Here is a 27,112-nt window from a genome sequence, read left to right as displayed (position 1 = left end):
GGAAGATCCCTTGGAGAAGGGCGTGTCAACCCACTCCAGTTGGCTGAAGAATTTCTTGCCTGAAGAATCCCATGCACAGAGGAGCCTAGCAGGCTACAGTCCATAGGGTCACACAGAGTCAGATATGACTGAAGCGACTTTGCATGCACACACTGCATATCTAAATAGTAGAGATACGGAAACTGAGGGATAGTAACATTAAGTAAACTAAGATCATGTATCCAGTAAAATTGACTGTAGCATCAGATACGGAATTTGAACCAGTAAATCAAGTCTCTAGAACCCACATGCCTGACCACTGTACTAGAGTTTATCAATGATTCTAAGGGTACTTCAAAATCCTGTGGTGCCATGCGGTGTGCAGTAGGCCACATTTATTATGTGGACATAGAACACAGGGCTAGATATTGTGGGTACCCAATAAATACTTGTTGAAAGGGTGTATGAATGAAAGAGTGAATAGGTGAATTCAGGAATGAATAATATGTACTAATAAAGAATTTGGCATAACAAACTCTGGCATATAATTTAGTATACATTTTAAGATAATTCCGTAGCCAATATTGAAATATATGATTGATTTTTAACATTTACATAGACTTTTCCAAGAAATTAAATTTTTCTTTTATTCCACAGTTTTCAAAGATGTTAAAACTCAGTTCAGTCTCTCAGTCATGTCCAACTCTTTGCAACCTCATGAACTGCAACATGCCAGGCTTCCCTATCCATCACCAACTCCCGGAGCTTGTTCAAACTCATGTCCATCGCATTGGTGATGCCATTCAACCATCACATCCTCTGACTTCCCCTTCTCCTCCTTCAATCTTTCCCAGCATCAAAGTCTTTTCCAGTGAGTCAGTTATTTGCATCATGTGGCCAAAGTATTGGAGTTTCAGCTTGAGCGTCAGTCCTTCCAGTGAATATATATTCAGAACTGATTTCCTTTAGGATTGACTGGTTTGATCTCCTTGCAGTCCAAAGGACTCTCAAGAGTCTTATCCAACACCACAATTCAAAAGCATCAATTCTTCAGCACTCAGCTTTCTTTATAGTCCAACTCTCACATCCATACATGACTACTGGAAAAACCATAGCCTTGACTTGATGGACCCTTGTTGGCAAAGTAATGTCTCTGCTTTTTAATATGCAGTCTAGGTTGGTCATAATTTTCCTTCCAAGGAGTAAGCATCTTTTAATTTCATGGCTGCAATCACCATCTGCAGTGATTTTGGAAACCCCACCAAATAAAGTCTGTCACTGTTTCCATGGTTTCCCCATCTATTTGCCATGAAGTGATGAGACACGATGTCATGATCTTAGTTTTTTGAATGTTGATCTTTTTTTCTTCATTTATTTTTATTAGCTGGAGGCTAATTACTTTACAATATTGTAGTGGTTTTTGTCATACATTGACATGAATCAGCCATGGTTTTACAAGTATTCCCCATCCCGATCCTCCCTCCCACCTCCCTCTATCCTCTGGGTCCTCCCAGTGCACCAGGCCCGAGCACTTGTCTCATGCATCCAACCTGGGCTGGTGATCTGTTTCACCCTAGATAATATACATGCTTCAAGGGTGAGATGTTTTGAATGTTGACCTTTAACCCAACTTTTTCACTCTACTCTTTCACTTTCATCAACAGGCTCTTTAATTCTTCTTCGCTTTCTGCCATAAGGGTGGTGTCAACTGCGTACCTGAGGTTATTGATCTGTCTCCCAGCAATCTTGAAAAATGGATTGTGGAGAATTAAATCTACTGCGTTAACTACCACCATGAGTCCCATGAAGACAAATCAAATCCTATGAGATTTTTTTTTTCTTTACCAGTGTACTAGTGTGACTCCCCGGTGTCTCAGTGGTGAAGAATCTTCCTTCAATGCAGGAGACACAGGTTTGATCCCTGAATTGGGAAGATCTCCTGGAATAGGAAATGGCAACCCATTCCAGTATTCTTGCCTGGAAAATTCTATGGACAGAGGATCCTGGTGAGCTGCAGTCCATGGGTCACAAAGAATCAGTCAGGACTGAGCATGCACAAAGATACACATACACATACTTAATTATATACACATACTTAGATACATACTTAGTTACATACACACACTTAGATACACATACTTAGTTGACCAAGTTGACTGAGACCTGACACTTGATTTGAACGCAATAATTATTCATTGTTAAACATTTTACAGAAAAATAGTGTATGATTCATAGTCAGCAGACCTAAATTTTGATCCATATTTAGCCACTAGCCTAGTGGTTGTATTTTAATTTTACCTCTGTTGACTCATAGCTATAAAGGAGGAGTCATACACATCCATTTTTTCATAATGAAATAAAATAATGTATTGGAAAAGCATTTAGAAAACTTTAAGCAATATTTATAAGTTTCTCAGAATGTGTTCCATGGAAAGCTGTTAATTTGTTTTGAAAAAAGTGTTCTGTGGTCAAGTATGTTTAAAACATTAGTTGAATTGAGTTCCTTTTTTTTAATACTTCACCAAACTTTAATACTGTTAATATGTATTTGGATTATCCAAGTACTTATTATATTATGCAAAATTTCACAAGTTTATTTTACAGTGTTTCCATTTCTTTCTAAAATATCTCATAAGGAAACACTGTGTGTGTGTTAGTCACTCAGTCATGTCCAACTCTTTGCTACACCATGGACTGTAGCTCGCCAGGCTCCTCTGTCCATGGGGATTCTACAGAGAAGAATGGTTGCCATGCCCTCTTCCAGAGTATCTTTTCCAACCCAGGTCTCCCACATTGCATGCAGATTCTTTACCATCTGAGCCACCAGAGAAGCCCATGAATACTGAGAGGGTAGCCTATCCCTTCTCCAGGGGATCTTCCTGACTCAGAATGGAACCAGGGTCTCCTGCATTGCAGGTGGGTTTTTTACCAGCTGAGCTACCAGAGAAGCCCTACTGGTTAAGCCCAAAACTGATGAGACTGCATTATTAGTAGTTTAGTACCCCAAATGCAAATTAGCAAAAAATTCCATGTAATCAAGATAGTCAGGATATATTAAGTAAAAATAAAGGAAGCTTTGCAGCATCAATAGCTACATATAGGTTTAGAGTAGTGATTGTAATTTTGATAAGAGGGACAGAAATAGAATTAAGGAAATATTCCCAAAGTGTGGGAACATCATCATCATCCTTATCAGAAAGAGATACAGGACTTACAGTCAGTAGAGAGGCTGAGATTTCAAACTCTAGAATATGTCTTTCTATTTGAAGTTTTCTCATTCCCCTATGTTTATGAAATTTATACTGGCTGCTGAGTTGGAAAGCTGAGTTAGGTTCAGGGATTTATTCTCTGCCAAGTGAATGGAATTTAGGTAGTTATCACCAACTGGGAAAGGAAAACATATCCCCTGATTTCAGTCACATGTAATGCTTTACTGTTTTCAGCCTCTCAGTTCTTTCTAAGGAGGGTAAAGGCTAAAGAATCCTGTTTTTCTGCTAAATTGTCTGAAGAGTCAAGATGGAGAGAATAGGAGAAAGCTAAATTAATTGGGGAATAATGAAAAAGGAAATTTAGATCTTGGGAAAGATCCCTGAAGAATGAAGGTTAAGACCTTAAGCCTGAAAAAAGTTTCATTTCTGCTCCACACCCCCAACCCAATGAGTAAAAGGCAAGGCATAGTAACAGCCACCAAAAAATAAGTAAATTAAAAGCTCTGTGACACCCGCTGAGATACCTGATGGATACTTTAGTGATGTAACCATGTCCTGTCCCCACTTTAGACCTTCAGCAGTGTCCCCATCACTTGATGATTCCTTGTAGAGTGGACTGGATTGGCTGTGGATGGATGTGATAAAGTGGTAGTGGGTGAAGCTGGCCTGTGGTTGAGAACAGAATTTGCTGATGGTATCTTGTTTACCCAATGGAGGCTGGTGGAGTCTCCCAGGAGGCCCATGGAAGTCTGGATTTGACTTGGGCCTTAGGCCAAAGCTGTTAAGAAAGTCCCTGAGGCTCCCACACATTGTCACCAAACCCTCCAGGGCCCTTTGCTGGGGTTTAGGGTCTCAAAAAACCTCATGCAAATGATATTGAGAAAGATTTACCCTCCTTTATGATTAAATTTACAGATTTCCAGTTCCCTTACAATAGAGCACAGCGTAGCCTTGACCTTCTTACTCCACTGGTAATAAGTGGCCAAGTAAAGAAACATTGAGGACTGGATAGGAATTGCGCTGCTCCAAGAATCTATCCATCACCAACCCTCCCATGCCTGGGGATTCCCCAGTGGGCCCTGCACTCAGGGGAATGAGTAGTCCAGGCCCATTCTCCCACATGGAATCCTAGAGAGTAAAAACATAGCAACTAAGGAGATTATAAAACAAGTATGTCTAGGGAAGAATTCAAAGGGGACATGCCAAGGGTAAAGAAGAGCTTTAATTTGCTTATGAAATTGAAAGTCCTGGGCTTCTCGTAGTAATTGCAGTTAAAAAGCAACTCCTGCTCTTATGCATTTTATGACTCTTGAAAAACAAAACCCATGTGTAAAGGGACAACACAATTATACTATGTACTACATTGACTAATACACGGGTGCCTTTGTGGCCCATGGTATATGCTTCATAAATCCTGTTGTAATGAATAAAATTGAATTAGAGATGGGGGAAGGGAGAATCTTTGGTCCTTGAGTATTTGTCTAGACAGTGTACTTTGTTATTTTTAATTAGTGGAGCTAATGATGAACATTTTTGGACAATTTCATACCAGAGGAAGGCAGTAAGTTCCAAATAGAGACCTATGATTTCGAAGATGCTCTGTGGTGAGCTCCATGGGAAGGAAATCCAAGAAGAGGCGATAGATATGTGGATACATAGGGCTGATTCACTTTGCTGAACAGTAGAAAGTAACACAGCATGGGAAAGCAACTAGACTTCTAGACAATGTTTAAAAAAAATCCAATGAAATTTGAGCTGCAGATGCTCTGCTGCTCCTCAGCTCTACCACTTCCGCTCCCATCTCACAGTCTTGCACCTTCTGTGTCTTCTCTCTTGCTTGCCCTGCCCCCAGATACCTGTCTGTCAACTCTCCCACTTTATACAGATCTCTGATAAATGTCACTTTTTCAGATAGGACTTCCCTGATCTTTGTTGTTGTGGTTGAGTTGCTCAGTCATGTCTGACTCTTTGCGAACCCATGGACTGCAGCACACCAGGCTTCCCCCGTCCTTCACCATCTCCTGGAGCTTGTTCAAACTCATGTCCATTGAGTCAGTGATGCCATCCAACCGTCTCATCCTCTGTCGTCCCCTTCTCCTCCTGCCTTCAATCTTTCCCAGCATCAGGGTTTCTTCTCTTTTTTTGCAGGGATTGTGGGGGGCGGGGTGGGGGGTGGTTAGCGGGTTTCTTCTAATGAGTCAGCTCTTCACATCAAGTAGCCAAAATATTGGCACTTCAGCTTCAGCATCAGTCCTTCTGATGAATATTCAGGACTGATTTTCTTTAGGATTGACTGATTTGATCTCCTTGCAGTCCAAGGGACTCGCAAGAGTCATCTTCAGCACCACAGTTCAAAAGCATCAATTCTTCAGTGCTCAGCCTTCTTTAGGAGAAGGCAATGACACCCCACTCCAGTACTCTTGTCTGGAAAATCCCATGGATGCCTCAAGGAACCTATTAGGCTGCAATCCATGGGGTCTCTAGGAGTTGGACACGACTAAGCGACTTCACTTTCACTTTTCATTTTCATGCATTGGAGAAGGAAATGGCAACCCACTCCAGTGTTCTTGCCTGGAGAATCCCAGGGACGGGGGAGCCTGGTGGGCTGCCGTCTATGGGGTCGCACAGAGTCGGACACGACTGAAGCGACTTAGCAGCAGCAGCAGCAGCCTTCTTTATGGTCCAACTCTCACATTCCTACCACCAGAAAAACCATAGCTTTGACTGTATGGACCTTTGTTGGCAAAGTAATGTCTCTGCTTTTTAATATGCCATCCAGGTTTGTCACAGCTTTTCTTCCAAGGAGCAAGCGTCTTTTAATTTCATGGCAAGCATCTTAAATGTCACTTTTTCAGAAAGGACTTCCCTGGTCTACTTACATAAAATTTAGCTCTGTTGTCAGCCCCGACCCGCAGTTTCCCACCCGTTCTCTATCCATTATGTTACTGTAGGCATCTTTATAGCTTTATCATCTCCTGGTTTATGTTTATTTATGTTCTATCTCTTTTCATTAAAACTGTAAGAGCCAAGAGAATACAGATGCATATTGGTCTGTTCACTGATAATAGATTATGCCTAGAATAATTTCTTGTGTATAATAGGCATGCAAGAAATATTTGTTTAGTGAATAGTGTTAAATAAAAAGAGAGTTTTATGTTATACTTCCCTGTATGTGCTATAGACTATGAATAAATATATAATAATAAATATATGTTATACTATATACATAATCTTATATAAATCAATGTGTATATATTATTTTTATGTTTTCAAAAATAGTAATTTTCTTTTTTTAAATTCATTTATTTTTTATTGACATATAGTTGATTTAAAATGTATTAGTTTCAGGTGTACAACAAAGTGATTCTGATATATATATATGTATAAACAGTGCTGCAGTGAACATTGGGATGCATGTATCTTTTTGAATTATGGTTTTCTCTGGATATATGCCCAGGAGTGGGGTTATTGGATTATACGGTGTGTGCTCAGTCACGTTCGACTCTTTGCGACCCCATGAACTGCAGCCCACCAGGGTCCCCTGCCCATAGGCTTTTACAAGCAGGAACACTGGAGCAGGGGATGTGGTAGCTCTATTTTAGTTTTTTAAGGACCCTCCATACTGTTCTCCATTGTGGCTGTACCAATTTACATTCCCACCCACAGTGAAGAGAAAGATTCCATTTTCTCCACACCCTCTTTGGCATTTGTTATTTGTAGACTTTTTGATGAGGGCCATTCTGACCTGTGTAACGTGATACCTCATTTTCATTTTAATTTGCATTTTGCTAATACTTACTGATGTTGAGCATCTCTTTTTGTGCCTTTTGTCCATTTGTATGTCTTCTTTGCAGAAATGTATGTTTAGGTCTTCTGCCCATTTTTTGAGTTGTAGGAGTTCTTTGTATATTTTAGATATTAATCCCTTGTTGGGTGCATCATTTGCAAATATTTTCTCCCATTCTGTGGGTTTTCAACAAACGAAGTAGAAGAATGGTTTACTTGAGAGTAATGTGAGGATAACAGTGTGACTGTTACCCTCTATCATTATATTTTTTCATATTTGAAACCTCTTGCCTCTTTAAGATATGCAAAATATACATATATATGTATATATGTATATATAATTTTGCATTCAGTTGTGGTTTCCTACAGCTTTCATCCCTTTAGTAATAGCTCTGGTGATGATTTTTCATCCAAGAAGTCCTTAAAAGGACATTCATGATTATAGTAACACACACAAAACAATAGGAGAACATAGCACAGGGAAAAATATAAATGAGAAAGGAAAATATTTTGCCTACAGAAACACACATTCAGCTATCTGCCTTTCTCATGATATTATTAAAAATATCTTTGCTTGGTTGAAACCATTTTGTTTCCATGCTAACTTCTCATTTGCTTCCCCTGTGAACTTTTTAAATTCCATGTTTGGCAGCAGTTTTGTTTTCCTTGGAACTAAGTACTGTGTAACATTCTGTTAGCTAAAGGCAGTGATGTAGAAATTGATTATTAAAAATAAAAGAGGAATTTATTCCATAAGGATGAAAATTACTTAGTGTCAAGGAAGTTAGGATTTTCAAAATGCTTTTTGTAACAAATTATGTTTCTTTGCTAGGAAGTATATTTTGTTTCCTGTGAATAAATATAAGCATCTTCTTTTACCCATCCTGATTAGTGGGAACTGAGAATGAAGGAAAGGTATACAGTTTTAAAGAGAATTCCTTCTGTTTGCCATGTGGAGTCATAAACTTGGTGACCTGTATGTCCTCAAATTTCCTGGTAAGATGTTTATTAAAATATTATTACCCAGAGGAGTAATCACAGTTAAATAGCCAAGGGGGTATTAATAGAAGGTGATTAATTAATATTAATAGAAGGTGAGAGATAGACATTTTTTTCTTCCTGAATTAAGAAGCCCTGTACTCTTTATCAAACAGAATATATTTGAATTTCCTATTTATTATTCACGTTTTAGTCTTACTTTCTCTCTCTCTCTCTCTCCTATATTTCTAGAACCTTTGTATAACAGATTATAAAATCAGAAGAATTCCTCCTCCAAAAAGAGTATCATACCGTATTAATAAACTTTCTCTTTTCCCAGAGTAGCCTAGGGGGCCACTGCTGTTCACTTACCTTGAACATTTAGTGCATACGAATTCAATTGCAAAAAGAAAAAAAATGATTCCACAAAGTCTACTTCTGTCCATATCCCGTTTCTGTTTTTCATCTAATCCCGTGATAATATCAAATGACTACAGTGGACATCTGCAACTTAACACTGATTCTACCCATTGATTCAAAGGATGTTTTGACTTTCTCCCTGGTGTGACATCAACATCAATTTGCACAGAATTCTGCAATTCATTGACTTAGGATGCAAGTTCTCTTCTTCAGTATTTATTATAACTGACTAATTTTTTTTTCATTTGTCCTGATCATTAGTAAAGAGAGTGGGGCTAGGGAGGTATCACTGTACTTTCAAAACTTTTAGTCTATGGTTCTGCTTTAATGGAAATACTGATGAGCAGTCAAATGCTTCATTTTAATTTAAATAATCTGTAGTATTAAAAAAGTCAGGCAGTTTATCATACTATGAATAGCTTTTTAAAAAATGATGCTGAAAGAATGGTGTACATTTTAGTCTTGGATCCATGATCTGAGGACAATACTGTAAAATAAGTAATGTAAATAGTGTAAACATTTCAGAGGCTATCATCTACTACTATGAAGCTGATCCTCACTCACCCCTCACCTGTGCTGGGTATGCAATGATCTTGGGCAGGAATAGGGTCCTGACACCCTAACCAGTACCCTTCCACCCCGCCAACCTCTTTCTCAGCATTTAATAAACAAATGCGAGAAAATACTAGAGTAAACCTCATGCACTCAACACTGAGATAATGTTAAATTTTGGCTCAAATTACTTTAATGAAAAATAGGTTTTTAGTGATAAAGCCCTTGTATGATTTCCTCAAGTCCAAAGGGGCAAAACTCTTTTGTTACTCTCCTTTCCCTCTCATATTGAATAGAGGACATTCCAGCATCTCATTCACTGTTTCAAAGTTTATTATTTTTTAAATATTTTGCATAGCATGTAGATTACTGTAACTTTTAACTACCTTTAAAAAAGTAGTAGCAGTATCGTTTTGAAATACTACCACATGCTTGGTCAACTCAGATTTTTAAAAATATTATAATAATTATATTGATTGGAATTCCCTGACGGCTCAGATGGTAAAGAATCTGCCTGCTATGCCGGAGACCCAGGTTTAATCCCTGGGTTGGAAAGGTCTCTGGAGAAGGGAATGACAACCCACTCCAATATTCTTGCCTGGAGAATTTAATGGACAAAGGAGCCTGGTGGGCTACAGTCCATGGGGTCACAAAAAGTCTGACACGACTGAGCAACTAACACAAACACACACACACACACAATGATATTAATACATAATATAAGTATATAATGATACAATGAAATAGAATTCCTTTGGCCTAAATCTTTCTCATTAGTCTTATTCTGTACTGCAAGGAAATAACTCTGTCTGATACATAACACATTTAGTATATTTACTATTTTATATTTTATTTAAAGAAGAGAGTGAAACTATTGAAAGTTTATAAGTTTTAGTTTATAAATTATCAAATTCTCTTGTGTAGTAAGTGAAGACCCAACTGAGTCACATTTGGAATGTTTTTATTGTTTGACAAAAAGTCATCCTTAAGAGAGTTATTGGCAGAGGGCAGTGAATTCTAAGTTTTCTTATTTTAGTTCTGATCTTGGAGAAATGTTATGTTCTTGACTTAGCACTTGTCATCATTAAATATTCTCCCTTAAATTAGTATAAGTGGATTACAAAGTATGTTTGTTATTTATTTACCTCTTTTTATTTTTATACTCATGCATAGTAGAATTTACCAAATTATGCTGCTAGTTTAAATTCACTAGCGAGAAGATAATGGTCATAACAACATTTTATAAACTATTTTCTTGAGACGAACTAGACAAAATAGTAAGAGAGGAGAAAGTAAGCCTTCTGCTTAGAAATCATTTTTCTTTTATCATTCTAGTACCCAGGTTTACCATCTCTTTATAATTGCCAAAGAAAGCATCCCATCTCCCTATTATGAATCAAAGATACTCCCAGAATTTCAGTAAGATGACTAAAATGTGTCAATGGTTTTGATAGTTCTAGTGAATAATTAATTAAATATTCTTACTTTATATGTTTCTGAATCAGACTTTTTCATTGGTTGATTAATATTTAATCTTATAATTAACTTTAAATTACCATTAATGAATATTTACTGGCAGATGTATGCTAATAAATCTACAAATTGAAAATTTAAAGCATTAAGGACAGATCACCTATGCAAGCATTCAATTTTACATGATGACTGTCTTTGGCTAATTCACCCAGGATCGTGTGCTAGCCAAACTATACTTAAATCATTACAGTAATTCCAAGGCTTATAATAATTGACTTTCTTATTAAAAATGAGTAATTTAAAATTACTTAACTGTATTTTTCACTTATTATACCATGAGCATTTCTCATGTAATTTTTAAAGCTTCTAAAAGTCAAATTTTAATTGCTATGTTCTTTTGTTTTATATACTATAATTTTTTGAATAGTTCCCCTTATGTTGGACAGCAGTGATTAGCACAGTATAACTACTGGATTTTGAAAATTTTATCTACTGATCAAAGGTATGGATATTTAATAGTATATCAGGTCAGTTCAGTTCAGGCACTCAGTCATGTCCAACACTTTGCGTCCCCATGAATCACAGCATGCCAGGCCTCCAATTGTCCATCACCAATTCCCGGAGATTACTCAAACTCATGTTCATTGAGTCGGTGATGCCATCAAGCCATCTCATCCTCTGTCGTCCCCTTCTCCTCATGCCCCCAATCCCTCCCAGCATCAGGGTCTTTTCCAATGAGTCGACTCTTCGCATGAGGTAGCCAAAGTATTGGAGTTTCAGCTTCAGCATCAGTCCTTCCAGTGAACACACAGGACTGATCACCTTTAGGGTGGACTGGTGGGATCTCCTTGCAGTCCAAGGGACTCTCAAGAGTCTCCTCCAACACCACAGATCAAAATCATCAATTTTTGAGCACTCAGCTTTCTTCACAGTTCAACTCTCACATCCATACATGACCACTGATAAAACCATAGCCTTGACTAGACCGACCTTTGTTGGCAAAGTAATGTCTCTGCGTTTTAATATGCTGTCTAGGTTGGTCATAACTTTCCTTCCAAGGAGTAAGCGTCTTTAAGTTTCATGGCTGCAATCACCATCTACAGTGGTTTTGGAGCCCAAAAAAATAAAGTCTGACACTGTTTCCACTGTTTCCCCACCTATTTCCCATGAAGTGATAGGACCGGATGCCATGATCTTAGTTTTCCGAATGTTGAGCTTGAAGCCAACTTTTTCAGTCTCTTCTTTCACTTTCATCAAGAGGCTTTTTAGTTCCTCTTCACTTTCTGCCATAAGGGTGGTGTCATCTGCATATCTGAGGTTATTGATATTTCTCCCGGCAATCTTGATTCCAGCTTGTGCTTCTTCCAGTCGAGCGTTTCTCATGATGTACTCTCCATTAAGTTAAATAAGCAGGGTGACAATATACAGCCTTGATGTACTCCTTTTCCTATTTGGAACCAGTCTGCTCCATGTTCAGTTCTAACTGGTGCTTCCTGACCTGCATACAGGTTTCTCAAGAGGCAAGTCAGGTGGTGATATTCCCATCTCTTTCAGAATTTTCCACAGTTTATTGTGATCCACACAGTCAAAGGCTTTGGCATAATCAATAAAGCAGAAATAGATGTTTTTCTGGAACTCTTTTGCTTTTTCAATGATCCAACGGATGTTGGCAATTTGATGTCTGGTTCCTCTGCCTTTTTTAAAACCAGCTTGAACATATGGAAGTTCACGGTTCACATATTGCTGAAGCCTGGCTTGGAGAATTTTGAGCATTACTTTGCTAGCATGTGAGATGAGTGCAATTGTGTGGTAGTTTGAGCATTCTTTGGGATTGCCTTTCTTTGAGATTGGAATGAAAACTGACCTTTTCCAGTCCTGTGGCCACTGCTGAGTTTTCCAAGTTTGCTGGCATATTGAGTGCAGCACTTTCAAAGCACCATCTTTCAGGATTTGAAATAGATCAACTGGAATTCCATCACCTCCACTAGCTTTGTTCATAGTGATGCTTCCTAAGGCCCGTTTGACTTCGCATTCCAGGATGTCTGGCTCTAAGTGAGTGATCACGCCTTCGTGATTATCTGGGTCGTGAAGATCTTTTCTGTACAGTTCTTCTGTGTATTCTTGCCACCTCTTCTGAATATCTTCTGTTTCTGTTAGGTCCATACCATTTCTGTCTTTTATCAAACCCATCTTTGCATGAAATGTTCCCTTGGTATCTCTAATTTTCTGGAAGAGATCTCCAGTCTTTCCCATTTTGTTGCTTTCCTCTATTTCTTTGCATTGATGGCTGAGAAAGGCTTTCTTATCTCTCCTTGCTATTCTTTGGAACTCTGCATTCAAATGGAAATACCTGTCCTTTTCTCCTTTGCTTTTCCCTTCTCTTCTTTTCACAGCTATTTGTAAGGCCTCCTCGGACAGCATTTTGCCTGTTTGCATTTCTTTTCCTTGGGGATGGTCTTGATTCCTGTCTCCTGTACAATATCACGAACCTCCATCCATAGTTCATCAGGCACTCTGTCTATCAGATCTAGTCCCTTAAATCTATTTCTCACTTCCACTGTATAGTCATAAGGGATTTGATTTAGGTCATACCTGAATGGTCTAGTGGTTTTCCCCACTTCAATTTAAGTCTGAATTTGGCATTAAGGAGTTCATGAGTATATAGTATGTATTAAAATTAACATATATGTTGTGCGTCTATATAAGTGTGTTGTATATATATGCATGTATATCTCAGTATATATGTTTTCTATATAATAACAATATATGTGTACACTTATCTCCCTAAATCCTCACCTAGTATTCAACATAAGCAATTTTCAAATAAAGTAGGCAACAGCAGTTTTTTGTTATTGTTTATATTGAGTTTCTTTCACTTCTAATAAAATTAGTTATTTCCCATAAACCTCTTGACTTGATATTTATTGTGTAAATTGTCCTTATCCTTTCTTCCAGTTATCTACTAGGGTTGTGTTTCTTTAAAATATGTAGAGTTCTTATTGGACTGAAGATGTTATTCTTTACCTACCATTTACTGCCGACATTTTACCAGTGTGACATTTGTGAAAGCACTTGAAGGTTTTAGGTATCTTGATCAGTTGATCTGACTTTTTTTAATTTGGAAAATCTTTTTTTTTATTACAAGATAGTTTAAGTATTTGTTTTCCTTTTGTTCTGTTACTTACAGTTTAATCTTTTTAAAATAACTTTTTATCTACCTAGAGTTTATGTATCTTATAAGGTTCAGCTCCATAATTTTTTCTTTTTTCCATTGGTTGAATAATTCATCAAAAACTCATTAATTTTTGTGTTTTCTTTTTCTCTTTTTGTTAAACATATACTTGAATTTATTTCAGAACTGTCCACAATCATTATCGTGTAATTTGAATTAAATTTTATTATTTAAATATACTTTAATAACCACTAGGGCATATTTGCCCCTTCTGATACTTTGATTCTTGGTTTATTCTCTAAGATAAAATTTAGGTTCTTTTTTTTTTCAATATCTTTAAAAAATGCAGACAACTTTTGATTGAAATTGAGTTAAACCTATAAATTTATTTGGGTAGAAATTAACACAATTTATTGAATTAACTTCTCAAACAGGAGCATTTTATGTTCATCAGTGAAGCTTTACTGTTTTCTGTGTATGATCATCAAACATTTCTTGATAATGTTCAAGAGCATATTACTTTTTGTTGCTATTATGAACAGTTTCTTTGTCTTCTGTTTATCTACTGAGGAGTCAGTGCTGTTGAAAAGAAAAGCTAATATATATAAACATGCTTTACAACATGTCTTGTTAGCATAACAGCTTCTTATTGGTAAGGAGTTTTTTCATTAGTACACATGACTAGTGAGTGACTAGACAGAGACATGGAATTTTATTCCTCTTGGTTGACATCTTGCATTTTCTTAATATTCTTCATGGTAAATGTTATTTTTGGCAAATAAATATCATGATCTGAAGCAAAGTAGCTCAGTGCTGTTACAACCCTGGAAATAACTCTATAATATCTTATAGTCTGTGTTTTTATAAAAATCTATATTTGTAACTTTGGGGACATATTTCAGATTAAATAATTTTTGCTCCTTAGAACTCTCATATTTTTGTGATTTATCAAAGCAATTTAAAATTATTGAAATATTTTGGCCTTCTGGTTCTTATCATTTTTGACAGTAGGCTAGGCTGCACTAGTAGATTTCTGCAGGATATTTTGTTAATAAACTAGAAGTTTATGCCTTGTAAATAAAGCTTAACATGGTATAACATCTCTCTAGAATGTTCCTGACAAAGATTAGGAAAGCTGTACATTAGCAGACTTGTTTAGTCACACAGTGGTATTAAAATATCTTCAAAACAGTGAGTAATTGAAATATTAGCTATCAAGCCAGAAGTTGATTTTATTTTTCAATCCATTTGCAGAACACAAGTTAACCTTAAAAATGCATTCTAATATACAGTAGGTACAGACAAATACTTTTTGATTCCACTATACAAGGTACTTAGAATTGTTAAATTCATACAAACAAAGTGCATTGTTAGATGCAAGGGATAGGGGCAAGGTTGGGGAGGACTTAGTGTTTAATGGGTACAGTGTCAGTTAAGGAAAGTGAAAGATTAGGGAGATGGCTGATGGTGAGAGTTGCACAACAATGTGAATGAACTTAGTGCCATAGAAATATATAGTTTAAAATATGGTTTAAAAAGCATGCTATGTGACTTTTACCACAATAAAAAAGAATTTTTAAAAAGAGCTGTATTACTTTAGATATGTTAATTTATATTAGTCAGGGCTATTTGATACCTTACTGTTAAAACATAGGTTTGAAAAAGCCTATTATTCCTTAAAAGAAAGAGTAGAAATTGTTGCCATATAAATAGGTATCATTTAATTTACTGTCAAGAATTTGCTGGCACGATTTTAATTTACTGGCAAAAATACACGGAAGAATTATACAAAAAAGATCTTCATGACCCAAATAATCACGATGGTGTGATCACTCACCTAGAGCCAGACATCCTGGAATACGAAGTCAACTGGGTCTTAGGAAGCGTCGCTACTAACAAAGCTAGGTGATAGAATTCCAGTTGATCTATTTCACATCCTGAAAGATGATGCTTTGAAAGTGCTGCACTCAATATGTCAGCAAATTTGGAAAACTCAGCAGTGGCCACAGGACTGGAAAAGGTCAGTTTTCATTCCAATCTCAAAGAAAGGCAATGCCAAAGAATGCTCAAACTACTATATAATTGCACTCATCTCACACTCTAGCAAAGTAATGGTCAAAATTCTCCAAGTCAGGGTTCAACTGTACATGAATCATGAATATCTAGATGTTCAAGCTGGATTTAGAAAAGGCAGAGGAACAGAGATCAAGTTGCCAACATCCGTTGGATCTTTGAAAAAGCAAAAGAGTTCCAGAAAAACATCTATTTCTGCTTTATTAACTATGCCAAAGTCTTTGACTGTGTGAATCACAACAAACTGTGGAAAATTGTCCAAGAGATGGGAATACCAGACCCCCTGACCTACCTCTTGAGAAATCTGTATGCAAGTCAGGAAGCAACAGTTAGAACTGGACATGTAACAACAGACTAGTACCAAATTAAGAAAGGAGTACGTCAATGCTGTATATTGTCATCTTTTTTATTTAGCATATATGAAGAGTACATCATGAGAAATGCTGGGCTGGATGAAGCACAAGCTGGAATCAAGATTGCTGGGAGAAATGGCTATAACCTCAGATATGCAAATGACACCACCCTTATGGCAGAAAGCAAAGAAGAACTAAAGAGTTTCTTGATGAAAGTGAAAGAGGAGAGTAAAAAAGTTGGCTTCAAGCTCAACATTCAGAAAACTAAGATCATGGCATCCGGTCCGATCACTTCATTTCAAATAGATAGGGAAACAGTGGAAACAGTGAGAGACTTTATTTTTGGGGGCCCCAAAATCACTGCAGATGGTGACTGCAGCCATGAAATTAAAAGACACTTGCTCTTGGAAGAAAAATTATAACCAACCTGGACAGCATATTAAAAAGCAGAGACATTATTTTGCCAACAAGCATCCATCTAGTGAAAGTTATGGTTTTTCCAGTAGTCATGTATGGATGTGAGGGTTGGACTGTAAAGAAAGCTGAGTGCCAAAGAATTGATGCCTTTGAACTGTTATGTTGGAGAAGACTCTTGAGAGTCCCTTGGAGCACAAAGAGATCAAGCCAGTCCATCTTAAAGGAAATCAATCTTGAATATTCATTGGAAGAACTGATGCTGAAGCTGAAACTCCAATACTTTGGCCACCTGATGTGAAGAACTGACTCATTTAAAAGACCCTAATGCTGGGAAAGATTAAAGGCAGAAGGAGAAGGGGATGACAGAGGATGAGATGGTTGAATGGCATCACCAACTCAATGGACGTGAGTTTGAGTAAGCTCTGGGAGTTGGTGATGAACAGGGAAACGTGTTGCAATCCATGGGGTCACAAAGAGTCAGACACGACTGTGTGACTGAACTGAACTGAATTGAATTTACTGTCATTACTATATTGTCTTGACCTCTGCGGCTTCCCAGCGGGCACTAGTGGTAAAGAACCCTCCTACCAGTAGGAGTCCTAAGAGATGCAGGTTTGATCCCTGGGTCGGGAAGATTCCCTGGAGGAGTGCATGGCAACCCACTCTAGTACTCTTGTCTGGAGAATCCCACGGACGGAGGAGTCTGGCAGGCTAAAGCTATTTAATACGTTACATTATAACATAGGTTTCAAAAGTCTATTATTCTATAAAAGAAAGACTATTATCTAGGGTGAAACAGATCACCAGCCCAGGTTGGATGCATGAGACAAGTGCTCGGACCTGGTGCACTGGGAAGACCCAGAGCGATCGGGTGGAGAGGGAGGTGGGAGCGGGGATCGGGATGGGGAACATATATAAATCCATGGCTGATTCATGTCAATGTATGACAAAAACCACTACAATATTGTAAAGTAATTAGCCTCCAACTAATAAAAATAAATGAAAAAAAAGAAAGACTATAAGTTGTTGACATATAAAATAGGTATCATTTAATTTACTGTCATTATTATTTTGTCTTGCAGCTCATGGGGCATTCAGAATGGGACCACAAACGAGGGCCACGAGGATCACAGGTAAGTTTCTTTTCCTTTTTTGCATTTTGTTGCTTAACACTTGGAGCCATGGCTTTTCTAAAACTCAAGAAATAAAGACAGAGAAGAAGAGGCACAGCAGTCATGCCATTTGTTTTTATTTAAGTTAGCTGTAATTAAAGTCTAGTTTCAGATCCCAAGGGCAGATACCAGTGTATTCCTCTGAAGAGCTTTTCAGTATCCCAGATTGGTTGTGTTCGTGTTCCTCTGAATAGAGATTTTCTATTCATCTCATCTCTGCAGAACTTATTTTGATCAGCAACCTACTCTCTTGATTTTATTCACTTCCTTTGATAATTTTTCTATGTATTTCTTCTTGTCTCTATCTTCCTGGTTTTGGTTAAATATTTTGAAATATAATCACAGTAAACCCTGAACTAATTAGAGATTTTGTCTCTAAATGAACTGTCTTCATCTTAGGGAAATAGAAAGATGAAAGGACCTATTATTTAGAAAAAGAAACAAATTATAAACCTTTCTATATTACCAGACTGTTCTCATTGTCTTACTTTATGTCTTAGGCAAGGAGAAATCTTCCATGACGCATTTATGCTTTTTAATGACCTAATTAGACAATGTGGGTTTGTTTTGCTTTCAAAATTACTTTGCCTGACAGAATAAAGGCTGAATTTTACACTGAGAAAATTATCTCTCCTCCTAGGGTACTTTGTGAAGAAATAGAAAAATCACTTTTCTCTTAGTTGCCTGCACTTACCTGACTATAAACATGCCAAATAAAAAATGACACTAAAAATATGGTTAAGAGAAAGAGAATTGGATGTGCATTACTGCATATGGAAAGTCATTTTGAAATATGAAATTCTCCCCAGGGTTTTACCAAGTTGACATGACCTGTGCTGTCATTAAGTTTTCATAGATAACAGATTAATTTAGGTCACTGAGAAAGTACAACCAAGTCAGTCATTTGTTTTTAGTGGCAAGTTTAATAGCTGTGTTTTCATTTCTGTCTGATATCAATTTGATGAGTAGATAATATAAATCAGTCCAACTAAATCAGCATTACCCAGAAGAATTTAGGTCTCACTTTCCCTTACTCTTACTTCTCCCTTTCTATTTTCTCCAACAACTCGCCCTCTGTACACATGTAATATTTTAAATCGGAATTTGCTGCCAGATTGGTAATGAATACATGGTAAATTATGTGTAATTCTAGACCTATCAAAGGTAAAGATGAGCAACAGCAAGAAACCCCAGGTTTCTGGGATAACGGGGCTTCCCATGTAGCATAGTGGTAGAGAATCCATCTGCCAATGCAAGAGACACGAGAGATGTGGGTTTGATCCCCTGGCTCAGGAAAATCCCCTGGAGGACAAAATGGCAACCCATTCCAGTGTTCTTGCCTGAAATAGTCCATGGACAGAGGAGCCTGGTGGGCTACAGTCCATGGGGTCACAAAGAGTTGGAAATGATTTAGCAACTAAACAACAATAGAGTATCCCTTTATCTCACCTTGACTCTCAACTCAGATAAAAATTGTCAATGTCAAAAGCAAAAACAGTATGTATACATATAACTGATTCAGATTGTCGCACAGAAAAACTTACACAGCATTGGAAAGCAATTATACTCCAATTAAAAAGCAAATAAGTGTTTTGAAAAGCAAGAACACGCACCCAAAAATTTAAAAGATACCAATTACAACAGAATAGTTTATTTGGAAATTCTAGGTAAATTAAGCACATGGTAAAACCTCTAATTCTAATTCCCCACCAAAGGGGGCAAAAAAGACACTGTATTTATGTTTTAGATCATTGATCTCTTCTTATCTTGCTATTACTTCCTTGAACAATACGTCTAAAGCCTTTCAGCCATTTGAAAGGAATTGCTGACTGCATTTGAATACAGACCTCTAAGTATTTTACTAATACCACAAGGCCTCACTCAAATACCATCTCTTTAAGAAAAGAAAAGATTTAGTTTAATTGAAGACAGGTTTTTGACCACTTACTATGTGGACGGCACTGTGGTAGGTCTCAGTCTGAGGGAAAACCCAGTGACAAGCTTATTGTGTTCTGAGAGCTTACAAGGTATAGTTTGAAATAGAGCAATACTTGAGTAGATAATCTGCCTATAAGGCAGAGTGGTAGATGTAAAATTAATTATATAAACAAAATATGATAAATGTTTAGGTGGGGCAGATTGTTGATTTATGCCTAGTAGAAATGGAAAAATTTGGTGGTGTCTGAGGTGAGCCTTCAAGGTTGTGTTATAAGATTTTAGAAGTGTACAGAGGGAAAGGAAAAAGCCTGAGGAAAGAGTCTGAACTGGCAAAGTGTGGGGTTGTTTGGATATGTGTGAATTTTCTTTATAACTGCTTTATAAAACCTGACTGGCTAGGGACCGTTGCAGGAACTCCTGTGAAGGAATGATCTGGAGAATGTCACTTTTTTTTATTAGGTGAGGAAGAAGTAAGGAGGGTCAGGAGTTTGAAATCCTGTACTTCACAGATGAGTGCCAGTAACCCAGACCTGTTCACAGGGAAAATAGTGAGATTAGTGTTCTCATTGTTGAGTGAGAAGTGAAGGTGGGAATCCCAAAAGGGAATTTCAGACGGATACTTGAGATACTGTTTTGGGCTCTGTATTCAGATGAAAGGGCTTCTCTGGTGGCTCAGCAGTAATACATCTGCCTGCAACGCAGAAGACCATCTACAAGGTAGGAGACACGGGTTCGATCCCCAGGTCAGGAAGATCCCTGGGAGAAGGAAATGGCAACCCACTCCAGTATTCTTGCCTGGGAAATTCCATGGACAGAGGAACTTGGAGAGCTCCAGTTCATGGGGTCACAAGAGTTGGATATGACTTAGTGACTGATCCACCACCACAGCCATATGAGAGCAGATGTCAACTAAAGAGTACCAGGCATACTTGTGATAATAGAGTTACATCAGGCAATAGATCCCAGAAGAAGAACATGAAAAGAGGAAAACAGAAGAAAGGCTGATTCTTGAGTGAGGCTCAGTGTACAGGCTGAAAGGAGCCTGGGGAGGGAGGTAAAACATACACACGGGCTCAGTGGAGACCAGACAAAGGAGAACTAATGCAGAATTGAAAGTAGTGAGCATGCTGACAAGTTACACTCCAAAAAGGGCTGAGACCACAAACACAGGTTCAAGAAAACAAAAAAAACCATGAGAAATGCTATTGAGTGTAGTGATGAGCAAGGCATTAGTGGGCTCTGAGAATGCACTTGCAGTCAAGCAGTGGTGGAAAGCAGAATACAGAAATTAAGAAGAGAATTAGTGTGAGGTGGGGCTTCCCTGGGGTTCAGTTGGTAAAGAATCTGTCTGCAATGCAAGAGATCTAGGTTGGATCCCTGGGTCAGGAAGATCCCCTGAAGAAGGGAATTGCTCACTCCAATATTCTTTCCAGGAGAATTCTATGGACAGAGGACCCTAGCAGACTACAGTCCATGGGGTCGCAGAGTCGCACACGACTAAATGACTAACACATTCACTTAACTTTCACTTTTTGGTGTGAGATAGTGGAAAGGTCTCTTGGAGGAGTTTTGTTTTAAAAGAAAAGTAGAATTAAGAAAGAGGTGAAAAATGACAAGGTCCCAGTGTATGGCAGTGAACTATATTCAGTATCCTTTGATTAACCATAATGGTAAAGAATATAAAAAGGAATGGTGATGGTTTAGTTGCTAAGTCATGTCAGACTCTTGAGACCCCACGGACCATTCAATATCCTGTGATTAACCATAATGGTAAAGAATATAAAAAAGAATACATGTGTGTATAACTGAATCACTTTGCTGTAGAGCAGAGATTAATACAACATTGTAAATCAGCTATACTTCAGTAAAAAAAATAAATAGCAATAGAAGTGAGGAAAAATTTTTTTATGCCAAGGTGAGATAAATGTCTTAATAACTGTTAATGGCAAAGAGAATCAGTGTAGAGGAGAAAACACTGGAAGTTCTCAATAGTGACCTATTTAAGGACTGAGAAAATAGTGTAGTTCAGGGCAGGGAATGCACTTTCTCTCAAAGTGGTCCTTTCACACCCATTTATATGTTTTTCTTACCCCCCACTAGTCCCTACCCTGAACTATACCATTTACTCTAATTCAGAAAAACTGACAATGTTCTTAAATGAGTTATTAGGTAGATCCAACAATAAGCACTAATAAAGAAGCTTTGGAAAGAAAGTAGAGAAATTTATACCAGAACAGGAGACAATAAATAGGGACAGGTAGTACAAAAATGGAATGTTGTTTAGTCACTAAGTCACGTCCAACTCTCACAACCTCATAGACTGTAGCCCACCCGGTTCCTCTGTGCATGGAGTTTCCCAGGTAAGAAGACTGGAGTGGGTTGCCAATTCCCGCTCTAAGGAACCTCCCGACCCAGAGATCAAACTCACATCTCCTGCACTGCAGGCAGATTCTTTTACCCCTGGGGCTTCCCTGGTGGCTAAGCTAATAAAGAAACTGCCTGCGATGTGGGAGACCTGGGTTCAATCCCTGGGTTGGGAAGATCCCCTGGAGAAGGGATTGGCTACCCACTCCAGTACTCTTGCCTGGAGAATTCCATGGACAGAGAGGCCTAGTAAGCTACAGTCCATGGAGTCACAAAGATTCAGATGTGACTGAGTGATTTTCACTTTCTTTTACCAATGAGCCACTGGGGAAACACTGTGAACCTGATGACTTCAGTTTTCTTGGTAGAGAAAGAGTATACAAACTTGGGGATATTACAGTGGAAAACCTTGAATGGCAGAAAATATACGGAGTACATTTGTTTCAGGTTTCCAAAAATGGAGACTGACTTGATGTGTGAGCATCAATAAATACCTGGTAGATACCAGCAGACTGTCACACGTGTGAGGGGCAGCCTGCAAGACATATATTGGTGTTTTTCATGTAAAAAACACCAATATATGTCTTGCACTGTTTGTAACCTTCAAGGAGTCAAAGACAAACTAAACAATTTTGTCCTTCAGGAAGGAAGTATGTCATTTTATCTAAAGTCAGTATTAGCTAGGAGGAAAAAAAAATGATCAGCTCGTATTGAGAACATTCATCATGACCAGGATAAAGGTAAACTTCTGACTTTCCTCCTATGTGCTTTCTAGACAGAAGTTTTTTCTCAAATTTGATGTCATCTTCCAAAATTGTATTATCACAAATAATAAAGTGTACCTTTCATATAAAATGCTTATAGAACAATGAATATCTTCAAGTTAAATTCAGCTCTTAATTATATATGACTCTTCAAACTCAGCAATAAGTTAATTAACATTTATTTATTTACTCTATTCTCAATAATTCTGTGACATAATTTGTCAGCTCACTCACACATTCAGGTTTCTTCTTCCTTTTTTTTTTTTCTTTTAGTATAAGGTCTCAAATACTAGATCATCCAAATTAGGGAAGATGCTAAATGATATATAAACTTCAGCAGCAGGCAGAACTCTTTTTCTGGCAGCATTCCCAGTAATACCAAATGAAGTCAGAGGACAAAATTCTCAGAAGGCAATTACGTGTTTTTCTTGTTTTGTTTTCTCTTTGCTATAAATTCTTGAAGAAAAGCTTTTCAGTGGAAAGTTAAGAGAGATAATAGAAAGTTCTTCTCCTTTGAAAAGCTTATAAGAGGTAAGAGGGCATTGAGGGAACCAATAGTTTCCTTGTTACTTAGCTAAGAATCTTTGTGGGAAAAGATCACTTTGATTTGTGAATTATACTGGGAATTTTAATGTACTGGGAATGTACTAGGTACATTTTAAGGTACTAGGAGCCAGTGGGCCTGTATTTATCAATAGTTAGAGACTAGCAGGTTCTTTCGTCATTTAGTGAATTTTTGATACCTTAAACTGTCAGCAGAGATGAACAGATTCTGTAGTCAGTGTGTGAGTGTGTGTCTGTGTGTAGTATATATACACTAATAATATATATACTGGCAACCAAGCTTTATCAATTACACTTAAGACCACTCTTTGAAGACACAACTTATACATTTAGTCTTCAAATAATTTAGATATATTTTTAGACAAGAAATTCTGACTTGTCTTTCTAAGTGATTGAATTATAGTATGTACAACACAAGAAAATAGCTGAATTTTCTGGTGGGGAAAAAGGTAATAGGTAGCAATAGACTTTTAGTATGTTTAAAAATGAAATGGAAATATAATACACTACAATTTATGGGATGTATTAGGTTGGCCAGACAGTTTATTCAGGTTTTCTGTAACATCTTACAGTAAAACCCAAATGAATTTTTTTTGGCCAGTCCAATAGCAAAAGCAGTTCCTGGAGATAAATGCCTACCTCTATGAATAATTATATACCAGCAAACTGAGCAACTTAGAAACAATGGATGATTTCTTAGGGGCATACAAAACAACATACAAAGACTGAACCATGAAGAAACAGAAAATCTGAACAGACCAATAATTTAAAACCTTCCAACAAAGAAAAACCAAGGCCAGAAGGTTTCACTGGTGAATTCTAGTAAACATCAGCACCAATTTCTGCCAATCCTTTTGAAAGTCTTCCAAAGAATGGAAGAGGTGGGAACACTTCTGAATTCGTCTTATGATGCCAGCATTATTTTGATACTAAAACCAGAAAAGAACATGAGAAGTATAAGTCATTACCCTCATGAACATAAGTGCAACAGTCCTCAACAAAATATTAGTAAACTGAATTCAACAATACATGAAAACGATCATACACCATAATCAATTGGAATTTATTCCAGGGAAGCAAGGATAGTTCAACATCTGCAGTTCAGTCAGAGTGACATACCACATTAACAGAATAGAGGATAAGATTCTTATGATCATCTCAATAAATGCAGAAAAGTAATTGACAAAATTCAACATCTGTTTATGATGTAAAAATAAAACCTCTCAACAGTGGTGGTTATAGGGGTAACATGCCTCAATATCCTAAAGGCCAGATGTGACAAACTCAGAGCTGACATCTCACTATATCAGCCTTTCCTCTAAGAACAGGAACATGACAAGGATCCCCACTCTCTCCTCTTTTATTCAACATAGTATGGAAGGTCCTAGCCAGAGCAATTAAGCAAGAAAATAAATAAAAGGCATCCAAATTGGAAAGGAAGAAGTAAAATTGTTACTATATACAGATGACATGATATCAGATCTAGAAAACCCTAAGTGAAAGTGAAAAGTTGCTCAGTCGTGTCCGACTCTTTGCGACCCCATGGACTATAGCCTACCAGGCTCCTCCGTCCGTGGGATTTTCCAGGCAAGAATACTGGAATGGGTTGCCATTTCCTTCTCCAGGAGATCTTCTCAACCCAGGGATTGAACGCTGGTCTCCCGCATTGTAAGCTTTACCGCTTTACTGTCTGAGCCACCAGGGAAGTCAGAAAACCCTAAAGACTTCATCAAAAAGCTGTTAGGACTAATAAACAAATGCATTGAAGTTTCAAAATATAAAATGAATACCAAAAATTCTGTTGTTTCTTTACAGTAATAACAAAGTATTAGAAATAGAAATAAAGAAAGCAGTTCCACTGACAATGCATCAAAAATAACAAAATACCTAAGAATAAATTTAACCAAGGAGGTGAAAGAACTATGCATAGATAATTACAAGACATTAATGAAAGCAATTGAAGAAGACACAAAGAAATGGAAAGTATTCTGTGCTCATAAATTAGAAGAATTAGTATTGTTAAAATATCCATAACATCCAAATCAATCTACATATTCAGTGCAATCCCTATCAAATTTCCAGTGGTATTTTTCAGAGAATATAATAGACATTCCTAAAATGTGTATGTAACTAAAATATTTCAAATAGCCAAGCAATCTTGAGGAAGAAGAATAAAGTTTAGTATATCACACTCCCTTATTTCAAACTATATTACAAAGAAGTGGTAATCAAAGGACTTCTCTGGTGGCTCAGTGATAACGAATCTGCCTGCAATGCGGGAGCCATAGGAGACACAGATTCGATCATGTGTCGGGATGATTCCCTGGAGGAGGGCATGGCAACCCACTCCAGTATTCCTGCCTGGAGAATCCCATGGACGGAGGAGCCTAGCAGACTAAGGTTCATGGGGTCGCAGAGAGTCGGACACAACTGAAGTGACTTAGTAGGCATAGTAATCAAAACACCATGGTGTTACATTAAAACAAACACACAGATCAACGGAACAGAGTAGAGAGCCCAGAAATAAACCCTCACATATATTTATGACAAAGGAGCCAAGAATATACAAAGAGGATAGAACAGTCTCCTAAATAAATGGTGTTGAGAAAATTGAAGAACCACATACAAACAAATAAAACTGGACCACTCTCTTACACAACATACAAATGTTAATTCAAAATGGATTAAAGACTTGAAGGTAAGACCAGAAAACTCTAGAAGATAAGTGGCAACCTCCTTGATTTAGATTGTGGTAATGATTTTTTTTAATGCCCAAAGCAAAAGCAATAAAAGCAGAAATAAACAAGCAGTACTGTATCAAGCTAAAAATCTTCCTCACAGCAAAAGAAATCATAAACAAAATGAAAAGACAGCCTACTGAATAGGGGGAAATATTTACAAATCATGTATCTAACAAATAGCTAATACCCAAAATATATAAAGAGCTTATACAACACAGTAGCAAGACAAAAACAATTTGATTTTAAAATGAGTAGAATATTTGGGTCATCATTTTTACCAAAGAAGGTATACAGATGCCCAACAGGTACGTGAAAAGATGCTCAACATCACTAATCATCAGGGAAATGTAAATCAAAACCACACTGAATTATCACCTATTAGAATTACATATCAAAAAAAGACAACAAGCAAATGCTGGCAAGATGTAGAGTAAAGAAGACCTGAAGACTTTTGTGCACTGTTGGTGGAAATGTAAATGAGTGCAACCACTATGGAGACAATTGTTTTTCCCCAAATTAAAAATATAACCACCAAATTCCACTTCTAGGTGTTTATTCAAAGAAAATAAAAACATTTATTGAAAAAGATATATGCACCCTCATGTTCACTGCAGCATTATTTTCCATAGCCAGAAAGTGTCTTTTAGTGGATGAATGGATAAAAATGTAGTATATGTACACAATGGAACATTACTCAGTCATAAAAAAGAATGAAATCTTGTCATTCGTGGCAACATGAATGGACCTTGAAGGCACTAAACCAAGTGAAATAAGTCAAACATAACAAATACCATAGGAACTCTCTTATATGAGGAATTTAAAAAAACCTCATAGATACAAGGGACAGACTGATGACTGCAAGGAATGGGAAGTGTGAGAAGTGAGTGAACTCTTTTTTCTAAATATTTTTTAGTTTCAATAAATTAATATCAATTTTTTAAAAATTAAAAATTATCTGTATTTTCTTTGGTAGCATGACTTTAAGTATCTATCACATACTAGAAGCTCCAAACTATAAAGCTTATAGAATAAGAAACTTCTAGGAGTATTTTAAGTCTCAAGGATGAATTTTGATTGGAAGTTATTATCATTCAGTATCTTGTCTACTTGGGTATTCAGGAGAATGGATCTGTTAATAATAGCTACTGAAGATGATG

The 27,112-nt window shown here is 37.2% G+C and overlaps 1 protein-coding gene across 1 annotated transcript in view; it reads left to right on the top strand.

Moving 5' to 3' along the window:
- PDE3A (phosphodiesterase 3A) overlaps positions 1-27,112 on the top strand; it is a 355,000-nt gene that overhangs the window by 195,870 nt on the left and 132,018 nt on the right. Inside the window, exon 2 of the mRNA XM_065940638.1 lies at positions 17,495-17,545. Within this exon, the coding sequence (XP_065796710.1) occupies positions 17,495-17,545 (51 nt within the window). The remainder of the gene's footprint in view (positions 1-17,494; positions 17,546-27,112) is intronic.

Source organism: Muntiacus reevesi, chromosome 1 (genome assembly GCF_963930625.1).
Source record: "Muntiacus reevesi chromosome 1, mMunRee1.1, whole genome shotgun sequence".
NCBI lineage: Eukaryota > Metazoa > Chordata > Mammalia > Artiodactyla > Cervidae > Muntiacus > Muntiacus reevesi.
The sequence above is the reverse complement of the archived record's forward strand: the minus strand, read 5'-3'. Positions and strand labels throughout refer to the sequence as shown.